At 33.0% G+C, this 21047-nt stretch overlaps 1 protein-coding gene across 1 annotated transcript in view; it reads left to right on the top strand.

Moving 5' to 3' along the window:
* Positions 1–21047, top strand: part of LOC128547074 (cell migration-inducing and hyaluronan-binding protein-like) — a 50558-nt gene that overhangs the window by 2490 nt on the left and 27021 nt on the right. The window contains exons 2-3 of the mRNA XM_053518797.1: positions 8431–8574; positions 18640–18856. Of these exons, the coding sequence (XP_053374772.1) occupies positions 8449–8574; positions 18640–18856 (343 nt within the window). The 5' untranslated portion in view covers positions 8431–8448. The remainder of the gene's footprint in view (positions 1–8430; positions 8575–18639; positions 18857–21047) is intronic.

Here is a 21047-nt window from a genome sequence, read left to right as displayed (position 1 = left end):
AGACACTCGGAGTTTCAGCCTGCATGACTATCAAATCTTCCATTATTAATATAAGTGAGTTTTTGACATAATTTCAATCTGCGCATTTAAGACTTATAAACCTGAAAAAAGTTTGTAAACAACAGATTACTGTTTAGTCTACATACATTTTTTCCGGTTTTCGGTTCAGTGTACAAATTATGCGATGAAATCCAGTCAAGTAATATATCCATCAATTCTAATATATAACGTTTTATATCTGTGGTTTGGGCAAAAATATAATCTCTTAAAACATTGTAATGACGCCATTCCTTTGTACTCGCAATACTGTAATTTTAATATTGGCTTTCAATGGGACTCAGTACTGTATTGTCCACGTGAAGTCCAATATTTGTTTAACATTGGGCAGTTTATTTAATATTGAACTGCACGTGGAAAACGAATAATGTACACATTCACTTTACTCGTGTAGTCCAATATATAGCAACAGTTGGATTCCATACAAATGCATGACTGTAGCCCACTGAATGCAGTCCAATATTATAACATAGTACTGATAATAAAAAGAAAATTAATAAAAAAACAATGTTTTATATATAGATGCCTATTCAATATAGAAGTAATTGCAAAATGTTTAAAATCACATTACAGAATTTGTTGCATGCATTGACGTAGTCTTACTCCCTAAAGACACCTTCCCAGAGCAACAACTTCCTTTGAAAAATACTTTTTTACGTTTCCAGTTTTCAGATTTGTGCAAGAATTTGACCCCTCTCTGCAAAATTCTGTTTTATAAGATTATTGATGATAGTTCTGAGAGGCTGTACTGTAGTAAATTCCTGGATTTCGCGACGAGGTTCTGAGAGGCTGTACTGTAGTAAATTCCTGGATTTCGCGACGAGGGAGGGCCTACTAGGCTACCAGACATACAGGTCCAGGTCCTCTATACTGAGAACTTACAGCATTTCTTGTGTCTGAAGCCAATGTGAAGCATTTGCTCACATTTGTTCAGACTACCTATTTTGAAAAAAAAAATCTGCAAATAAGGCGCACCAGTTTTAAAAACAGTCACTCGGGGTCAGGACACCCCACCCTCCCCACTCTCCTCCGCCCCTGCCTAAGTTTAGCGAATAGAGCGTAGGTGGCGATCATCAAACTCATTTTGTAACAATGGCAGCGTATTTTAAAAATGCGGTGGGGTGCCCTGACCCCAAGTGTCTGTTGTTTTAAACACATGCACTTACATGAACCTTAGTTGCGTCGCAATATATTTGAATTTTGTACTCCATATTCTATTACTTTATATGCTTTCGGATGAAATACTGAGATTAAAAGTGAATGATATCAAATATATTTTACAGTTGGGACCTGTCACCCGTTGCGATAATAACTTAAATAAAAGTAGTTTCAGGTGCACAAATATAATTCATATTGAAACCAAGATTTTAGCTTCCGCCTCGCTATTCCCTGTGTATTAACCAGTTAAGAGAAACGAAAATAATATCATTTAGTATGGTTTGGACTTAAGAGTAGCTGTTTCAGATATTATATTGAAAGCGTATGTTCTGTAAGTCTTCTTGCACTAAATTTGAAGATTTTCGGGAATATTCATGTACAACCTAGCAAAAACTAAGTGAACTAATAATCACAACAACAGTATATTGCCGGGCAGGTGAACAAATAACCCATTTTCCCATTCAGTGCATATGTCTGCAGCAGTTAATTTTCTCCAGCTGTCCGATTCCAACTACGCTATCCGCATCCACTATACTCTTGTTAATTTTAACACCAGGAAAGTGTTTCCTTGTATACGCTTAAAGAGGCACCACAAAATAACTGTTGTTTTGTATTTTCATGATGGTAATTATACATGATTTGCATGAGATATACAAGTATTTAGTTACAAACTGCATTGACATATATTAGGCCAAGACAATGTGTTTAAAGTCTTAACATTTTATTGAATTACTGTAGCAATATGTACAAAAATCAGTGTATATAGTTAAATTTCAATCACATTTTGTTTCTACAGTGTAAGATAATTATTCATCTATATTTTTGAAACTATGCTGAAAAGAGATTGTCTGAATAAGTTTGCAGATGAGGTTGTCAAAACATATTTATTCAGGAAGGGCCTAAATTGTTCACCTGAAAACTTGTAGTATAGCTGTATATTACCTGTATAATAAGAATGATTTTCAAGTTTTTGCGGGAAATAAAGTAGGTCACTAGGTTTAGGCAGGTCTTTAGATGGATAAAACGAACAAAAGCACTCCATCCTTGCCATGAATTAAAAATAAATCCAGTATTTGTTCCGAAATGTCACAAAATTTCTTTCCTCGCTCCGCCAATCGTGAGAATTCTACTTTCGAAGCCCACTCGATGAAATATAATTGTTTATTCCGTACATGAGTTAAAGACACACCACAAAATAACTGTATTCTTTTGTATTTCAATGATGGTAATTATACATGATTGCATGGAAAAAATGAGATATACAAGTATTTAGTTATAAATTGACAGCCAAGACTAAGTGTTTAATGTCTTAACATTTTATTGAATTAATGTAGCAATATGTACAGAAATCAGTGTATTAAGGTAAATTCAGATCACATTTTGTTTATACAGTGTAAGATAGTTATTCATCTATGTTCATAAAATTATGATGAAAAGAGATTGCAGATTAAGTTGTGAAAACACATTTATTCAGGAAGTGCCTAAATTGCCCATCATATCTGTATATTACCTGTATTTTAAAAATGATTTTCATGAAGTATTTGCGGGTGATAAAAGTAGGTCACTAGGTCATGGTGGGTCTTTTAACACAACTTATAGCAACACGGGATTCTCGTGATGCTATTAGTTGTGTTAACTCATGTACGGAATAAGCAGTATTCTCGCGAGTGGCGGTGCGAGGAAAGAAGTTTTGTGACATTTTGGAAACAAATACTGGATTTATTTTAAATCATGGCAAGGATAAATTGCTTTTGTTCTTTTTTAAGCGTGTACAAGGAAACATTTTCTTGGTGTTAAAATTTACAAGAGTATAGCGGATGCGGATAATGTTTCATTGAAAGCAGAGTTGGAATCGGACAGCTGCTGCAGACATGTGCACTACATGAGAAAATGGGTTATTTGTTTACCTGCCTGGCAAAATACTGTTGTTGTGATTTATAAGTTCAATGACAGTTTTTGCTTGGTTGTACATGAATTTGCCCGAACATCTTCAAATTTAGTACAAGAAGACTTACAGAACAGACACTTTTAATGTATTATCGGATACTGGTACAGGTAAGTCGAAACCACACTACACTTGTGATATCATTTTCGTTTCTGTTAACTGGTTAACACCTAGCAAGACGGAAGCTGAAAACTAACTAAGGATAAATTGCTTTCAATATGAATTTTATTTGTGCAGCCGAAACTACTTTTATGACTGAAATACTGTTGAAAACGGCGTTAAAACCAAAACAAAAAAAAAAAGAAAGGAAAAGAAACTACTCTTATTTAAGTTATAATCGCAATGGGTGACAGTGCCTGAGACACCCTAAGGGGAAATATATTTGATGTAGTACCAACTTGAGTACTGAAAATATATTTGATATCATTCACTGTGAATTTATTAGATGTTTTTTTTTTCAACCTCAGTATTTCACTCGAAAGCATAAAATGAAATAGAATATACGAGTACAAAATTAAAAGACATTGCGACAAAACTAAGGTTCATGTAAGTACATGTGTTTAAAACTGGGGCACCTTATTTGCTTTTTTTTTCTTTTCAAATAGGCAGTCTATCTCACAGACTTAAAGGTACTGGCCTCCAGATTGTTCGACACCAAAAAGAAATATATTTTTATAGATATCTGGAAATGAATACAATATTTCTTGTGAAGGCTTTAAAACTAAATTACTGACACACTATATGTTGCGGAAACACATAAGAACTTACTGTTTTTACTACTTTTTACGATAAAAATCGAAAAGCGTTCGTAACGCTTTACTCCAGGTAAACTGTCTCTATTATGAATATATATATTTTAAAGTCATATTTCACTAATTCCGCTATAGCGCTATTGGTTACGACGACGGGAAAATGACTTTATTGCCGCGGCGGTCCGGGGTTCGAATTTTTAAAATATTTAAGAAACAAAAACTCATATTCTAATGTTCATAATATGATTAAACTTCAATTTGAAAGAAGGATTATTTTAGCCAAATCTGGAGGTCAGTGCCTTTAACAAATGTGAGCAAATGCTTCGCACCGGCTTAGACATAAGAAATGAAAGCATTTTGTTATACGTAGGGTGCTATAAACGTTTATATTTTGAAAGGAACACCTTGTTGTGTTTTTTTTCTTTTTTTTTCAATACGGATACCGCCAAGGTTTTCAACGGAAAATTTAGGGTATTGGATAAAATGTGTTAGGAGGATCTAGAAAAGTAACTGAAATTAATAAACATTTATCGTTTTGAATGGTGTATTTAGAAATTAGCCTGACATTCCATAGGAAAACCACAATCCACAGTATTTTGCTTGAAGGTACACTGAATGTTATACTCAAATAAACATAAAATCTGAACATAACTGTAGATTCTTATGGTTAATGCTAAACATTCTCTCAATACCCGCAACAAAAATATAATTTGCAGGCGTTTACATGAACATTCAGAAACGTGTAAGCATTAGTTTAGTTTTTTTCTATGTACAGATGTACGGATAAATTCGGAAAATGTGGATTGTGACCTAACAGAAAATGATTATGTATGAGGATGCAATTATTCACTCAACTTCCGTAAATTATTACTATTATTTTTGTGTGTGAAATACTGTTAAAAAGATAGTTAAACGTAAAACAAGCATTACCGAATTATTATGGTTGATTTGTTTTCAATTAGCGGTAGTACTGTAGTTAATCTTTTACTTTCAAAGTTAATGCAAGCAGTAGAGCAGTAGATAACCGTTTCGTTCAATTTAGAGATGACTAGTAGGCCCTCCCTCGTCTCGAACTCCAGGAATTTACTACAGTACAGCCTCAAAGAACTATCATCATTGGTATTATAAAACTGTTTTTTATGCAAAGAGGAATCAAATTCTTGCACAATTCTTAAAACTGTAAACGTAAACAATATTTTTCCAAGGAAATTGTTGCTCTAGGAATGTGTCGTTACGTCGACGCATGCAAAGAATTGTATGTTATTTTAAACATTTTGTGATTACGTCCATATTTATTAGGCATCTGTTCATACAACTTAGTTTTTATATCAGTTTTCTTTTATATTATCAGTACTGTGTTATTATATTGAACTGCTTTCAGTTGGTTACAGAAATAATTATTTTTTTGTATGGAATTGAACTATTGCTAAATATTGGACTACACGAGTAAATTGAATCTGTATATTAATCGTTTTCCTCGTGCAGTCCAGTATTAAATAAACAGTCCAATATTAAACAAATATTAGACTCCTCGTGGAAAATACTGTAATGCGTCCAATTGAAAGCAATCCAATATTAAAATTACAGTACTGCGAGTACAAAGGAGTGACGTCATGACAATGTTTTAATTTATGAATATTTTAAGTCAATGGTTTAAACGTACTTCTTTATTTGTTATATCATGAAAACGCGATTCGGACAGTCCAGTATTTAACTACAAGTTATCTTATATTTTGATTTAAACCAGTATAACTATATGTTATTAGCTTTGTATCGGGAAATATGCACGAGTTCTTCAGCGTAAATATTGCGCGACTTTAGGAACGCAATATTTTCCCCCTAAAGAACGAATGCATATTTCCCGATGCCAAGATAATAACCTTTTTATTACATACGCATCTACACGTATAAATATTATATAAATATCATAAATATGTTCAATAGCCTGAATAGGATTGACAATACTGAACTAAATAGAAAAAATATAGTGCAACAACACACACTGAATTACGTCACGCACCCGATATGAAATTCAGGCGTCAGTGTATGGAAAAATATTGACGTTTCCGGTGCCAGTGTAACTTAACGGGGAATAGAAACGAGTATTTAATAACATCATTTGTTGTATTTCGCAGTTCCGATGCGTAAAAATAGGTTTAAACGCTCATGAACACTTACAAAAACAGAAGAATTGATCATTTACAAAACGGCGAGATATTTGGACATGCACAACAAGCTTAACAATACAATTGTTGCCCAGTATATTATTTCGAACGGGTATGAATCCAAGAATGTATCTAAGGTTCGAGAGACTGATAATGAAGTGGACTGAAGAACAATGCGGTAAATAAACGTTAATGCGGATACTGTATCCAGTCAACGGCACATATCGATTAATTGATCAATATAGCTATTCGCCCAATAATACTGTTCATATGGACATGCATAATACCTTATACCGCTCATTATTCAAAATAATGGCAATGTATCCCAAGGTGTTTGCCGCGTAAATTGTCCTGGTATTGAATCATTAATGCAGATAAACGCTTTCTAGCACATTTTCGAGAACGGGTCTTCTATCATTTTTCATCGCAGGCCATTTGTTTGAATTTAGGATTGGCAGGCCATGCACCTTGAATACTGTCTAGGTTAGTTAAGCATTTTTTAACTCCATATCTTTCGCATTTTGTCGTGAAGTCTAATGAAGTCTAATGAAATCACTTTGTCTATTATTTTATTTCTGTATGTTCATGCTTTAACAATTTGTCTGTGTCGGTACTTTTTACACATATTCTTGCATAAAAACTACTTTTTTCATTTGATCCGCCCATGTATTAACAGGAGAAAAATCGTGTGCAAAAAAGGCAATTCACGTGATTTTAATACATGGTGTTTTTTTAAATGCTTTCCCAGGGACGAAGTACCAGAATGTAATTTAGAGACATCCGTAGATGTATTCATACGGCAGTACACATAGAACCTTCAGTGATGCACAGAGTGCAATTCCATGAAAAGCGGCATATGGTCCCCATACAAAATAATGGTTGTGCCCTAAACGAGAGAACAATGGGCAGAACTAAACAAACTGGAATTTAGTTCTGTGGTTATGGAGCCTGCATATCACAGAAACTGTCAAAAGACAAAATTAAAAAGCAGGCACCATATCGAGGGGTGATTTAACAATACCAAAAGCTTTTAAAGCCGAAATTACCAGGCTGAAAAATAAACAGTGCACAAACACAACATAAATGTCGTGCTGAACGATCTGAAGAGATCGAAATATAACAGCTCTAATTGAAGGTACGGGGAGACTTTTTACGGCCGCCACACGGCACAAACCACACTGCTCTGATAATAGAATAAAAAAGTGGAAAACCACAGGTCGCCCAACACGACATAAACGAAAATGTTGCAGGCTCTGTTTGATTGAGCTTGTTCATGGATGGTAGTGGAAGTGCAAGCTAACGTGTATGCCCTCTAGCCCCGGTTTGAACAGAACTCAACATTTACACATGTTATAAGTACCAGAATGTAATTTAGAGACATCCGCATGTATTCATACGGTCTTCAATGCTGCACAGTGTGCAATTCCATGAAAAGCGGCGTTTGGTCCCAAGACCACCAAAGAACAACAGAATGGTAATTAAAAATGTACCGGAATTGCTAAGACATTACATATGAAAAAAAAATCATTTAGTCGTCATGCAATGATTTTTGTGCAAGAAAAGCGACAATACACGTTCGTTTAATGTATTAACGTGGGAATGTTTGCGACTAAGACTGAAACAACGTGGGTCAGTCATAAACATTCCCGCGAGCTTCTGCAGACGTTAATACTTGAAACAAACGTGTATCCTCCCTACTTTCCAATAACATCTTGGCACTTCTCAAACCACATTGCGGAGTGTTTGACATAAATCTCCTTTTAGGTCGAAATAAAGCGGAATCAAAAGGGTCGTTTTATAGTCTAATAGAGCTCTTTCTTGTCCGGGTCATTATCTTTATTACCAGTATATCGATTTGGTAACTTAGTAAGTATACACAGTATTACTGTGATGTGCTGCGCACGGCATCTCTGTTGAAATACCCTCAATGTTTAGAAGTGTAAAAAAATCCCATCTTATTTCAGTTTCTTGTCCGAGTCGTAATTCAGTAACTAGAATTCCGATTTTGAAGTAACGCAAATGCATTTTCCTTATCTAAATATAAAGTTCACGTGTGGCCAAGCGAAAGAAAGGTTAGAAAGCATCACACTATTGCTCTCTGCTCGCCCGACACCGTTTTTGTTCATATGATGATGCATTTAACTGCTGTACTGTAGCTACTGTTTTTATTCAGCAGAGTCGAATGTAGATTTTGTCATAAAATTTGTATTTCCTCATGTAAGGAAGCTTTGAATGAGGTCCTAGTATCAGCATATATTCTGTTCTTTTTCTGGATAAAGTTAGTTTATATTTTATGTATTCATATGCAACACAGAAAACACATTAGAAAACACATGTGTGCAATATTCTACAGATAAAACGCAAAAGTAAAATGCATGTCCTGTATATGCTGGTCAGCATGTTGCTGTTGCTAGGCAATATTTGTGCTGAGTGTCCCCATGAACGCATTGGTCTACAGAAATGGTCAAACACTGAAACTTGGGGAAATGGCGGAAAGGTAAGCTTTACAAACTAGTCTTTCATTTTTCATTGATAAAAATATTTGTACTGACTTAATGCTCTCTCTACAACATGTTAAAACACAAATCATTGTAATAGGTCATATTTACCAAATGATTTTGCAGCTAATTGAACATTAAAGGAGAATACGGTGTTTCGCATTTATCATTTGCTTGAGTTTGTTTTGTACTTTGTCACGTTTTATTTACTTACATAGATATTACAGAATTGAACCCTAGCCGAGGAAAGTGTTACAGATTATATGTTGTGCCTTATAATCTGTCAAGGCATAAATGTTAAAACAATTTAGTAAAGTAAGAACTGACTCTTAAGTTCAGTTTTGTAGTGATATCCGTTACCATGGCAACAGCTGATGAAACTGGTCAAGTTCGATTTTTAAAAATGATTTTAAACTAAAACGGTAGAATATTTTTCAGTTAAACTTAACATACGGTATAATTACATATGTACCTAACATACACGTTAACATAACGAAGAATACTATCTAAATTACCAAACTTTGGTGCGCACTGTTGACAGGTGCATAACTATTATTTTGTATTATAATTATTTCTTCTTAACAATAGTATTATAGCTTCATTTGATGTTAATGCTAATTTTTATTAGTCCATGATGTTCTTTTTTCACATTTGATCACAGCATATTTAGAAGATATTAACCGACCATGTATTAAAATATTTATTTCAATTGTATTGAGCAGTTGTATTTGTGTATGATGATGGATGCGGCAAAATGATCACTTTCAGGCTAAGATCATTTTACCTGTGATAGTATAGAACGTAAATCGCGTGCCTATTATATCATAGCACAGTTTCAACAGAAATAAATTTTATTGGAAACACATAGCAATTCTGTTACAAAGGCATTTTACTGGAGCATTTTGAACTATACAACTGGTATACCAAAAACTGCATGTGATAAGTTAGTTTATAGTCCGGATGAGGAATAAGTTTTTATGATAAAATAAAAGTAAAGGGTTTGTCTGTTTTCATAGCTTTTCTGATATATCTTTCATACGGTAGCAGTATCATCCTCTGCATGAGGCTATATTCTTTATAGTCTACGAAGAAAAATTATATTTGAGCCGCGCCATGAGAAAACCAACATAGTGGGTTTGCGACCAGCATGGATCCAGACCAGCCTGCGCATCCGCGCAGTCTGGTCAGGATCCGTGATGTACGCTTTCAAAGCCTTTAGCAATTATAGAAACCGTTAGCGAACAGCATGGATCCTGACCAGACTGCGCGGATGCGCAGTCTGGTCTGGATCCATGCTGGTCGCAAACCCACTATGTTGGTTTTCTCATGGCGCGGCTCAAATTTTGTTAATGTACGAGTTTAGGTGTAGTTCAAGTATAAGGGTCAGTTTGCAAAAGTATGTCTAGTTGCGTATGTTGTAATGCAAGTCAGTAAATTTTATCTTTATGCGTTCATTCTAGCTATGTTATTTACAATAATTTTCAATTTTTAGGTATTTTGATATATAAAACACTTTATGTAGACAAATTAAAAAAAAAACGAAATATAAATGATCGTTTTTTCACGACAACTTATATTTTAAAAATTGAAAAGTACATATATACCAAAATCTCGTTTTAAGAAGCATACAGAAAGTATGTTTAAGACTACGAGTAATGGCGAATTTCCTGTGTTAATGAATAACTTAGGGAACCCCAAGTCCGGACAACCTCATTCCCTACTCTGTCCTTTCCCCTTACTGTAAGCACCTTGAACAGATCCTAGACTATGAAAGGCTATGAAAGGCCGGTGCTTCATGCTAAACGCCAAATACCATATATCGAATGCAAAATGCTAATTACTTAATGCTAAGTACCAATTATTTAATGCCAAATGGCTAACTTGAAACAATAACATGATCTACCGGCCATAAGAACATTGGACCCAATTTTTTATTCTTTAAATGTTTAGAAAAAAGTGTTCTAATTGAGACAAAGGTATGTAACAAAGGCCAATTACTATTTAAAGGATGCATTCATACAGTGATATATTCAGCTCTATTTTAAGAAGCACTTAGCAATAAGAATTCGGCATTTATTGTTTTGCGTTAATTTTGTCTATTAACAATTAGCATTTGACCTTTGAAATATATCTCCTTTTCCTTAACATTTTAGAGTAAACAGTTTCAGTCTCATGTTCCTTTGACTGGTAGAACATCTTATTGCTATGAATCAGACATATAAAACATCACATGTTTTCGAATAGTTAAAAGTAACATTTATTAGTTTAAAGATACAAATCATTAAGTCATTAAGTTAAATACTTTGACGATAATCATTTATCATTTAGCAATTTGACAATACCATTTGACATCTAGAATTTGGCTTTTAGCATTTGGTATTTAGCATTAAATATATGGGATATAACATTTTGTGTGTAGCATTTAGCATTAAGTGTTTGGCATTTAGAATTAAGTTATTGGCATTTAGCATTCAATATCTTTTATTTAGCATTTTGCAATTAAAAATGCGCACAGGCCTTCCAAAGACAATTACCGTTTGACAGTCACTATTTGACATTGAGCATCTAGCAACTAGCATTTTCCATTAACTATTTCTATAGAAGGTCGGTTTCACATGCTAACTGCCAAATGCTAAATGACAAATATTAAACTTTTAATGCCAATTAATTAATAGGCTGAATGCAATTTACCAAATGCTATATGACATGTACTTAATACTAAACGCCAAATGCCAAATATCAAATAGCTTACGCTTATTGCCAAATAATAAATGATAATCATCATTTTTTTCTAACTTTATGAGTAAATGACCTCTATCTCTTAAATTAATGAATGTAACTTTTAAATATTCAAAAAACATATTATCATCTACCTGTATGAATTGAACCAATTTTATGTTCTTCTTGTGATGAGAACGCTGGACCGAAATTGTTTACTGTAAACTATTTACAAAAATATTTTATGTATCGAAGGCCAATGACCTGCTGAGGATGAACTCATCCAGTGATATATATTTATCTGAATAAGCTTCTGGCAAGAAACATTTGTCTTATATTGTTTAACAATTAGCCTTTATCACTTGACCATTGACGTTTGACAGTCAAAATGGACAAAAAAACACTTGGCAAATAGCATCTTGCACTAGAGTTTTGGCAATTGGCATGGCACACGGGACTTCCATACCATACGTGTCGGTGCTAGAATTAATTCTTTATTGCTACCTAGTGCGGTCGCTCCGGTTAAATTAATATTTTCACTTTAGAATCAAAATGCTTAGAGAAACAAAACCGAATATGGACGACGAGAAATTTAGTAAACCCCAATCTTCCCTCGCTTTGTGACTTTGTCTGATGATTGAGTTGCGAAAACAGATGGCGGCCAAATATTTGTATCATCTGACATCATCTTAAATGGTTTTTATAGCAAAGGAGGCTTATGTTGATCAAGGCATTGTTCCTGCGCATTAAGTGAAGACCGAAGAACCATGCTAATTGCTAAATGCTGAATAAACAATAATTAAATTTGAACCAAAAGAGCAATTTGACAATTGTATTGTTTCGCTCTTTAATCATTTTGCAGACATTTGCTTAATAATCAAGCATTGTGCTCGCTACCACAAATGGACACCGTATATACTGAACAATTGCTGAACTAAATGTAAACACAACGCCGTCTCTCTCTATCGCACACAGATACACTTGTTTTTCACTTATATCACAGGCCGCCGTTTACGTTATGACAGTTTTAAAGATGAATGAACGATTGAAAGTGAATTATATTTACTTATTGGCAAAATAATCATTAGTTCATTATGTACAGGAACTCGGACGTTTTAATTTTTTGTTCGCATACGGCTGTAGGGACAAGAATTACAGTGCGTAAAACTTAAATAATAGGAGAAATAGATATGTAAACTGTAAATATTATTAATAATAAGACAAACGAGCTGAGGAATTTACATGTATACATAAATCACATAAATCATACACTAGTAAAAATGAACACTTAAAATTAATTTAAAATTTAAGAAACGTCAGTTATACGGTCAACATACCTTGAATAGGAAACTCACACAAGCAATGTTGCTTACTTTTATACTAATCGTTTCAGTTTCAATGTCCTAATAGTGCTGGATTAATTTTTCAAGGAAAGTTTAAGCAAGGCATATGAATGTTATCTGGTTTGAACTGCATTTATGAGCTGTCTGTTTAGTTTAATTGCCTATATGATCAGGTATATAACTAACTAGGGTGCTCTACCTACCGAATTACATTCATGTAAAACTTTAAAGAACGCAATATTATGTCAGCACCAAACTCCTTTGGCAGGGTTTTCCTTATCACAGCTTAAATGAGTAATTCACTAAATTAGGTTATCGTTAATGCCGATTTGTTTTAAAATACAAAAGGAATCTTAAGACATTTTTTAGCTTACAAGATATATTACTTACTTTACTTTTATGTCATTTAGATGATGTAAACGTTTACGATTCTGGATCATGGCATATTTTTTTCTGCTGTATTCAGCACAATATCAAAACGTTTTCTCAAAACACGCTTTGAATCGAATATTTGTAGACACACTGCGTATTTGGAGTTCAGATGTTTTTAGTGGTTACCTTCTCCTTTCTGATTGTCTAGGAGAGAACAGGTTAGGCAGATCATAAAGTCCACTGGGTTTTCATTGCTTTGGTATGTGTCTTATGACCTGTTTCGTTAGCCCATTTTTATATATCTGCCTTCTACGAAGACATCATTACATAATACTTACTTAAATATTACGTTAGTAATAGGACAGTTAAGATAAAAGTTATTCCCGCTAGGGTAGGGTCTACTTTCTGTAAAACGAATGGAAGTAGCATATATAAAATATATAGCTATACAATTCACATTTGTGTGTTTTGAAGCAAAAAAATCAAATGTATTTTATGAAACACGTGTGGGCTTTACCATGATCTTGTGTTAGTATTTATAAGACACACTCATTCAATGTTTAGGCAAACATTGAAGCGTATACATTGATTGACACGCAGAACAAAAGCTGTCATCCACCAGCTGTTATTATTTTGATAGAGTCTTTATGAATTTGATTGAAAATGGATGCTTTTTGGAATGTTTTAATTAATATATGTATTAAAATTCTTTTTGGTAATAGAGAGCAAAAGCAAAACATATGTCAAACCTAGTAACGTGTTGGTCCAATACACAGCAGGTCGTTCGTTAATCAATAGAAACGTTCTATAGAAATTTCATCGTTAACCTTCAGCCTGCTGGCGGCTAGTGATTCTGCCTTTGCGACTAGTGCAGACTAAGAGCCTGCACATCCATGCAGGTTGATCATAGTCTGCACTGTTCCCTATTCAGTCAGTAAATTTTCAGTGAATACCTCCTCGAATAGTAAATTGTATTGCCCAAATTGAATGATTGACTAGTCCATTTTAGAAATTTAGCAGGCTAATGAATCACCGTTAAGAATCACCTGATGATGGTGATGATAGTTTGATTCCCCATCTTCTGTAAAGAATTACCGGGAAAAAGAGGAAATTTAAAGAATCAACATTTACTCCACCAACATGACGTCATACATCATTAGATTTTTATATTAATGCGATTACACATAACATGTTAAACCTAATAAAACGTATCATTTTCATTCAAATATTTTGCAAGATGAACAAATATTGTTATCATGAACTGAACCAACTATAGCGGCAAGGACAACAGACAACTAACAAATGAATTGTACTATAAAAAGCTAGACTGTAACCCAGTGCAAAACTTGCTAAAAGAAATTCTGAATACTTTGAATTTGATAGATTGTAATGATGGAGAACTATTTAAAGTGCCATACAATAGATTGTAATGATGGAGAACTATTAAAAGTGCCATACTATGTAATTTAATGTTCTTTCCAAACTGTACAAAACAAATAATACAAATAACAATTAGGTTTTCTGGGCGACCCTGTTGTATCAGGTTGTAATTACTGATTCAGAAATCATGTCTCATATTTAAATGGAATGTTACAACCTCACATGGAGAGTTTACCTTCTTACATTAGCGACTCGGCAGACTTTATTACTAAACTTAGAATAGTCCCTAAAATAAAAGATAATGTGTTTCTAGTAACTCATGATATAAGTTCATTTTACAGCAGTGTAATCTTTTCTTGCAGCAGACTGGTAATACCAAGACAAGCTTTCTTTCGAATCTATTTGTGACTTGATAAATTAGGTTTTAACATAATATCGTTTTCAGTTTATGGATAAAACTTTCTGCAAATCAATGGGCTATGGGTAGAAAAATGGCTCTAAGCTATGCTTCTATTTTTTAAGGGCAATTTCAAATAAGATCTTTTACAAACTTGTCAATACAACATGTATAAACCTCTTATATGGTTTAGATCTGTGATGATATATTCTTAATTTTGGAGCACAGTTTTGATTAGCTTCAGTCTTTCATCAAAAATTCAAATAGTTATCATCCGAGGATAAAGGTTTTCAGTAGCATTTCTAAGGAAATGGTTACATTCTTGGATGTTGAATGTATAAACATGAATGTGGTAATATTGTACAAAATAATAGCCACCACCAGTATATGGAATTTTCTTCTTCTCATCCTATATCTTGTAAAAGGAGTTTTCTGCTAAGTCAAGCAAAGCTTTACAGACGTCTTACCTCGGATGATAATTCTTTGGTACAGGAGCTAGAGAACTTAGAAACATTTGTATCAAAAGAAACTATCCCATGTCAAAAATTGATGCTTTGTTTTTGGTGCTCTGTGCTTCCGAGAAATCTACTCTTACCTCTTATCTTTTGGGGAAAAAAGTCAATGTCTATGGATGCATTAATTAGCAGTAAAACAGATGAAAGTTCCAATAACATAATTCCTTTTGTATGTACTTGCAATCCGTCTTTATCTAACATTTGAGAGGTTTTGAATAAATTCATGTTTGTTGTTGCGTACAAAAGACCTACTAGTTTAAATGATATTTTGGTTCATTTTTCTGTTACAAGACCAAGTATGTATGGTCAAGTTTCTAAGTAGTAATATAGCTTGCTGCTCACATTGTTCAACTATTAATGAATCTACAATTTTCATCTTCTGCAATTTTGTAAAATTACAGAATAAGAAAGAGTATTTCATGTAGTTCCAAAAAAATTATTTATTTATTTAATTTATTTAATATGTTATTACATGTAAAAGGTGTAATTTTCAATATGTTGGACAGACCGACCAAATGTGCCCCTAAACGCATGTATAGTCATCGATGTTATATAAAATATTATCCCGAATCTTGAATTAATGTTTCTGAACATTTTGATTTAAACATTCACATAACTGATTACTTTTCATACGTGCCCAAAGAACATATAAATGGTGACTGGAAACGTCTAAATGAGACTTACTGGATACATGTTAGAAACATTTTATGGAATAAGCTCCAAATATTAGTACTGATAATTAATTTAACATTTTCTAATCTATTCTTTTTTGACATATTTTACACTTTTTTTCTGTATAATCAGTCAATTCTATACTTTCGATATACAAAATACAGTAAGAAGCATTACAAATGTTAAGACTTTTCCAGACTTTTAATATCCTGTCTGCATTTTCACTGGAAATAATGTATCTTCATAGGTCCTTTACATTTTGCATTTTCTGTATTATATTTTTAATGATTTTGAATGTTTTATTACGCCATGCTCTTGCATACGTTTTGACGTCGTTGTTATGACGTCGTGCTCTGCATGACGTCAACTTCGTTAATCATTGTAAACATTATACCCCTGATGAATGCATTGAAAGTCAAAACTAGGTGGGAATAAACTTAATAGCAGTTTGAGTTTATTCTTCCATTTTCTATTATATTACATACAAAATACAGTATGCTATCTGCTAAATGGTTAATGTCAAATTTTAGATATAAAAACTTGTCATTTGCATTATTTTTGTATAGAAATATTGCATTGTTGAAAACAAAATGTATCTGATAGTAACTGGCACTGACCTTTTGTTTTTGGTTCTATTGAAAAAAGTAGGGAAATAAGTTTATGTTCAGTACTGTTTGTCAATATAAAATGATTTTATATGAGTTGTAGCTGCAGAATGATTGCTGATTAAATTAGTAGTGCAACTTCATATACACAGGCTAACTTGTAGGACATACACTATTTATCTGGTCTGTTTAGGCACACAATGAACTTGGCTGCATTGAAACGTTTTATTTTACTGAAAGATACAAGTGAACATTTAAAGGCAGGATTTGATGAAAATTAATTATAATTAATTTCTCGTCCTGAATAATTGTAATTAATTAATTATTTGTCCCCAAAAACAAGTAAATAATTGTTATTTAATTGAGAAGATTGCTAAAATAATTGTAATTAATCAATTATCTTATAAAATAATTAGGCACAACCCTGCTAAAAATCATTTTGTATAAATAATTTGGCATTTAGCATTTGGCAATTAGCATGTGCATCGGTCTTTCATGCGATATAGCATTTGGTGAATAGCATTTGGTATTAAGTATTTGTCATCTAGCATAAAGTAATTGAATAATAAGGCATTGGTATTTTATATTTGCTATTGACAATTAGTATGGCGTACCGGCCTTTTTATGCCATGCTACTTGCCAAATGCAAAATACCAAATATCTGGTACTAAATGCCAGTTACTTGATTCAAATTGCTACACATTAAATGCTTCATGCTATATACTTCTTACTATAGGCTAAATACAGAATGCTTATTGCTAAATTATATTAAGTGTTAATCGTCAAATTAATTAATGTGTTCTTTTTCTTTACCGAATGAATGTCACATATTTTTTTATTTCATAAGACATACAATATTCTAGCAGTCTATTTTGAAACAATAACGTGTTCTATCGACCATAAGAACACTGGGCCGAAACTGGTATGACTTCATACACTGATTCGTTAAACTTATTTTCAAATTAGCACTTAGCAATTAGCATTTGCCATTTATTGTTTCGAACTTATCCGCTAACAGTAAGCATTTATGGTTTGAAAATTACTGTTTGACTGTCATTACATGACATTTAACATTTGGCAAGTATTATTTTTATCAACTATTTGTCATTTAGCATTTGACAGTTAGGATGGCCCATCGGCCTTCCAAATCCGTCTGTAGCGATACATGCCATTTCGATTTCAAAACATTAAGCATAAGGTGTTCGGCATTTGTAATTAATATTTGGTATTTAGCAATTGGCAATTAGCATGACACACCAGACTTCCATAGATACACGTAGAAACACGTAAATGAACATTAGCACCACAAAAAGGAGAAATATCTATCTTATGCATGCATTATATGCTTAACGTATCTATACAATTATGACACCTAACAAAATATATGTCACCGAAAGACATAATTTATCCTCATTTTTCCCAATTATGTATAGAACTTACACTGTTTGTACATGATATACGTTCATTTTCCGAGCAAAGAGTTAACGAGTTATTCCTTAACCTCATTGCTCATATGCATGGCAAAAGGAAGCAAAGTAAGACCCTTTATGGCATGTAACCTGCTGTGTTCATATATCAGATGAGGTTTAACTGATAAATCAAATATTTTAGAATTTAAAATGCATGCGTACGATTATCATACATCATTTTCAGCCAAACAAAATATCTGCCATATTGTAATTAATTCTAAACAATATTTTCTGATAAAAAACGGGCACCTTTTTATTTTACAGTTGAAGTACGTGCTGTAGGTTAACATTCCGGAGCTGACGACAAAAAGAAATCTAATAAAATATCTAGAATATAATTACTGCAAACAACAGGTTGAATCAAGTTTCTAACACTACTATCTTTTGAAATGCGACAAGGCTTTTGATTACCAACTTCTGTAGCTGTTTCCTTGGTTACGGCACTCCGTTGAATTTCTTCAACTCATTTAAAACCATAATTTATCGCCGTATTGTATTTTTAAATAGTTGAAAAGGTTTTGTACATCTGGTTATATACAATCCTCACGGAGGGCGCGTACACACGAAAGCTTTATATTACATGCATGTTTCAGCCAAAGGAGGGAGAGAACCTTGATATATCAACGCAAATACTACTGGACGAGTCGCCGGCATCTCTGCATAACATCACTATTAAGTCGAACGGATCTTTAATATTTAGTCCGAAATTAAAATTGGAACTACGAGCGAGAAATATTTTTGTACATGGATCCATGGAGATTGGCAGTGAAGACTGTCCATATAATGAAAGTCTTACCATCACACTTACTGGTAAATTTATCATTCATCGGCCAATAATAATATTTCATGTTATGTCAGTCGAGAGGGCGACTGAAATATGTAATGTCTCATAGTCGACTTACAAATTTGTGATAAGTCTTTGTATGTCAGCTGGTATCACTACTGCATGCACATGCCATTAAAAGGGTCATGAAATTGGCCTTAATTTTTTCAAACGTTTTTAACAGAGTTTTAACAGGTCACCATTAAAATTTACCCATTAGTTTTTACTATTTAATGGGATTTTCATGACCATAGTTTTAATGCCATACATTAAAAAGCCATGAAATATGTATGTTAAAACCCTGGTAAAATATACCTATTTAAAATGACTTTGATGGCCATGAAAAGCTGCTTAAAATAAACCATTTAAAAAAGTTAACAGACTCCTTAAAACTCTGTGAAAAGTTTTAATTGGCATGAAATTAATGTGCCATTAAAAAAATACCCCTTACTTCCCCATTAATTAGTAAGAACTAGTGAGGCCATTAATTCTTTTAATACTCTGTTAATGCCCGTTAATTATTAAAAAAATTGATTAATGGTCTCATTAAATATGCCAGATTAAATTTTAATGGGTTCGTAATATTTTAATGGTATATAAAATTAAGGGCCATGAAAATTTGCCATAAGAATTAGACATCTTAAGATAATCAACTTCATATTTATTTTTGCCGTATTGATTTAAACTACGTATTACTACACGTGTAATAATATCTATACATATGTACTATTTTGTAAAATGCTAGAAGAATATTTGTTTCTTCTTTTTTCTCTCATTATTTTGTAATGTAAACACATGTAACAGCCTCGTATATATTGTCATATTGTATCCTTATTCTGTCATATGTTCATATGAAATGAGAAAATAAATGGATTTTGTATTGTATTGTTTTGTACCGAGAAAGGTTTACAGGTACCGGTTTAATAGATCAAATGACCATGTGGGTAGTTTTAACTATTCAACATTATAATATTGACCAACATTTTGACCAAGTTTTTATTTGTACAGACATTAGGCATCAGGTGTATTCAAAAAGCAACTGTTAATGATCATGTCAGCGCACAATGGGCAATCACAACTTAGCTCTACTTCAGTACTTTGTGCTCAGGTGCATGCACTTAAACAGCTAAGAGCAAATGTTTGAGGGATTGCATCACAAGTTCCCCCCTCCCCAATCAAGCGTACCACACTCTTTGATCCATCGGAACGAAGAAGCGATTGATCTGTCCATGCCCCAAATGAATTTAAGTCAGACTGTAAATCTTTAAATCATGTGTACTGTTCACTTCTCTATAAACCTTAGTTTCTACTCAAGGATTGGAAAATTAATTTGAAAATCTAAACTGGTCTGAGCACAGTTTATAATGTAAATTCCTTACCCCACCCTTTTTCTTATATAAATGCTTATTATTTGGACAGAAAAAACAAAAAAAAACAGAAAAGTGGCATGCATTAATACATATTTACCTTTACCAAACTAATGTAGATTGATGTTATCAAATAAATTAATATGTTTTCATCCGACTTTCATTGAAATAAATCCGATTTTTTGTAGGAACACAATTTGGCAAACATTTGAAAAACAATGGCGTAACTGCATCAAGGGGAAAGAACTTTAATGCAACTAAATATAACATCATGATATATTGTAGATACTGTGTGCATAGTATGTATTTATTGTGATTAAAGTCCATTTTAGAACAATATGGGACTGGAATTATAAGCATTCAATGGGAGTGCAAGCCAAAAACCAAAAAAAGAAAATATACGAATCACATTTTACAGAATGAAGGATTTAATGGGCATCACATTGCTGTTAAGGGCCATTAAGTTTACTCTTAAATGAAATCGTACAGAACCTTAACATTTAATGGGCATTAAATCAATTTGAAGGGCCATGAATAATCCTGTTAAATTCAAAATATACAGAATTCCACTATTTTTTCAAAACCATTAACTTTTTTAGCTACCAAACTTAATTTTTAATCGCATGATTCATGGTAAAAATGGGTGTTTTAATGGTATTTTAACATGTAACCCATTAATATTGTGAAACCTGTTAAATAAAGTGATGCAAGAATTAATGGGGTTAATTAACGGTTTTTCCTATTTTAATGGGTATTTTACAGGGTTTTAAACCATGTTTAATGGTATGTGCATCCAGTAGTGTATTTCGTT

Source organism: Mercenaria mercenaria, chromosome 11, assembly GCF_021730395.1.
Source record: "Mercenaria mercenaria strain notata chromosome 11, MADL_Memer_1, whole genome shotgun sequence".
Lineage (NCBI taxonomy): Eukaryota > Metazoa > Mollusca > Bivalvia > Venerida > Veneridae > Mercenaria > Mercenaria mercenaria.
The sequence above is the reverse complement of the archived record's forward strand: the minus strand, read 5'-3'. Positions and strand labels throughout refer to the sequence as shown.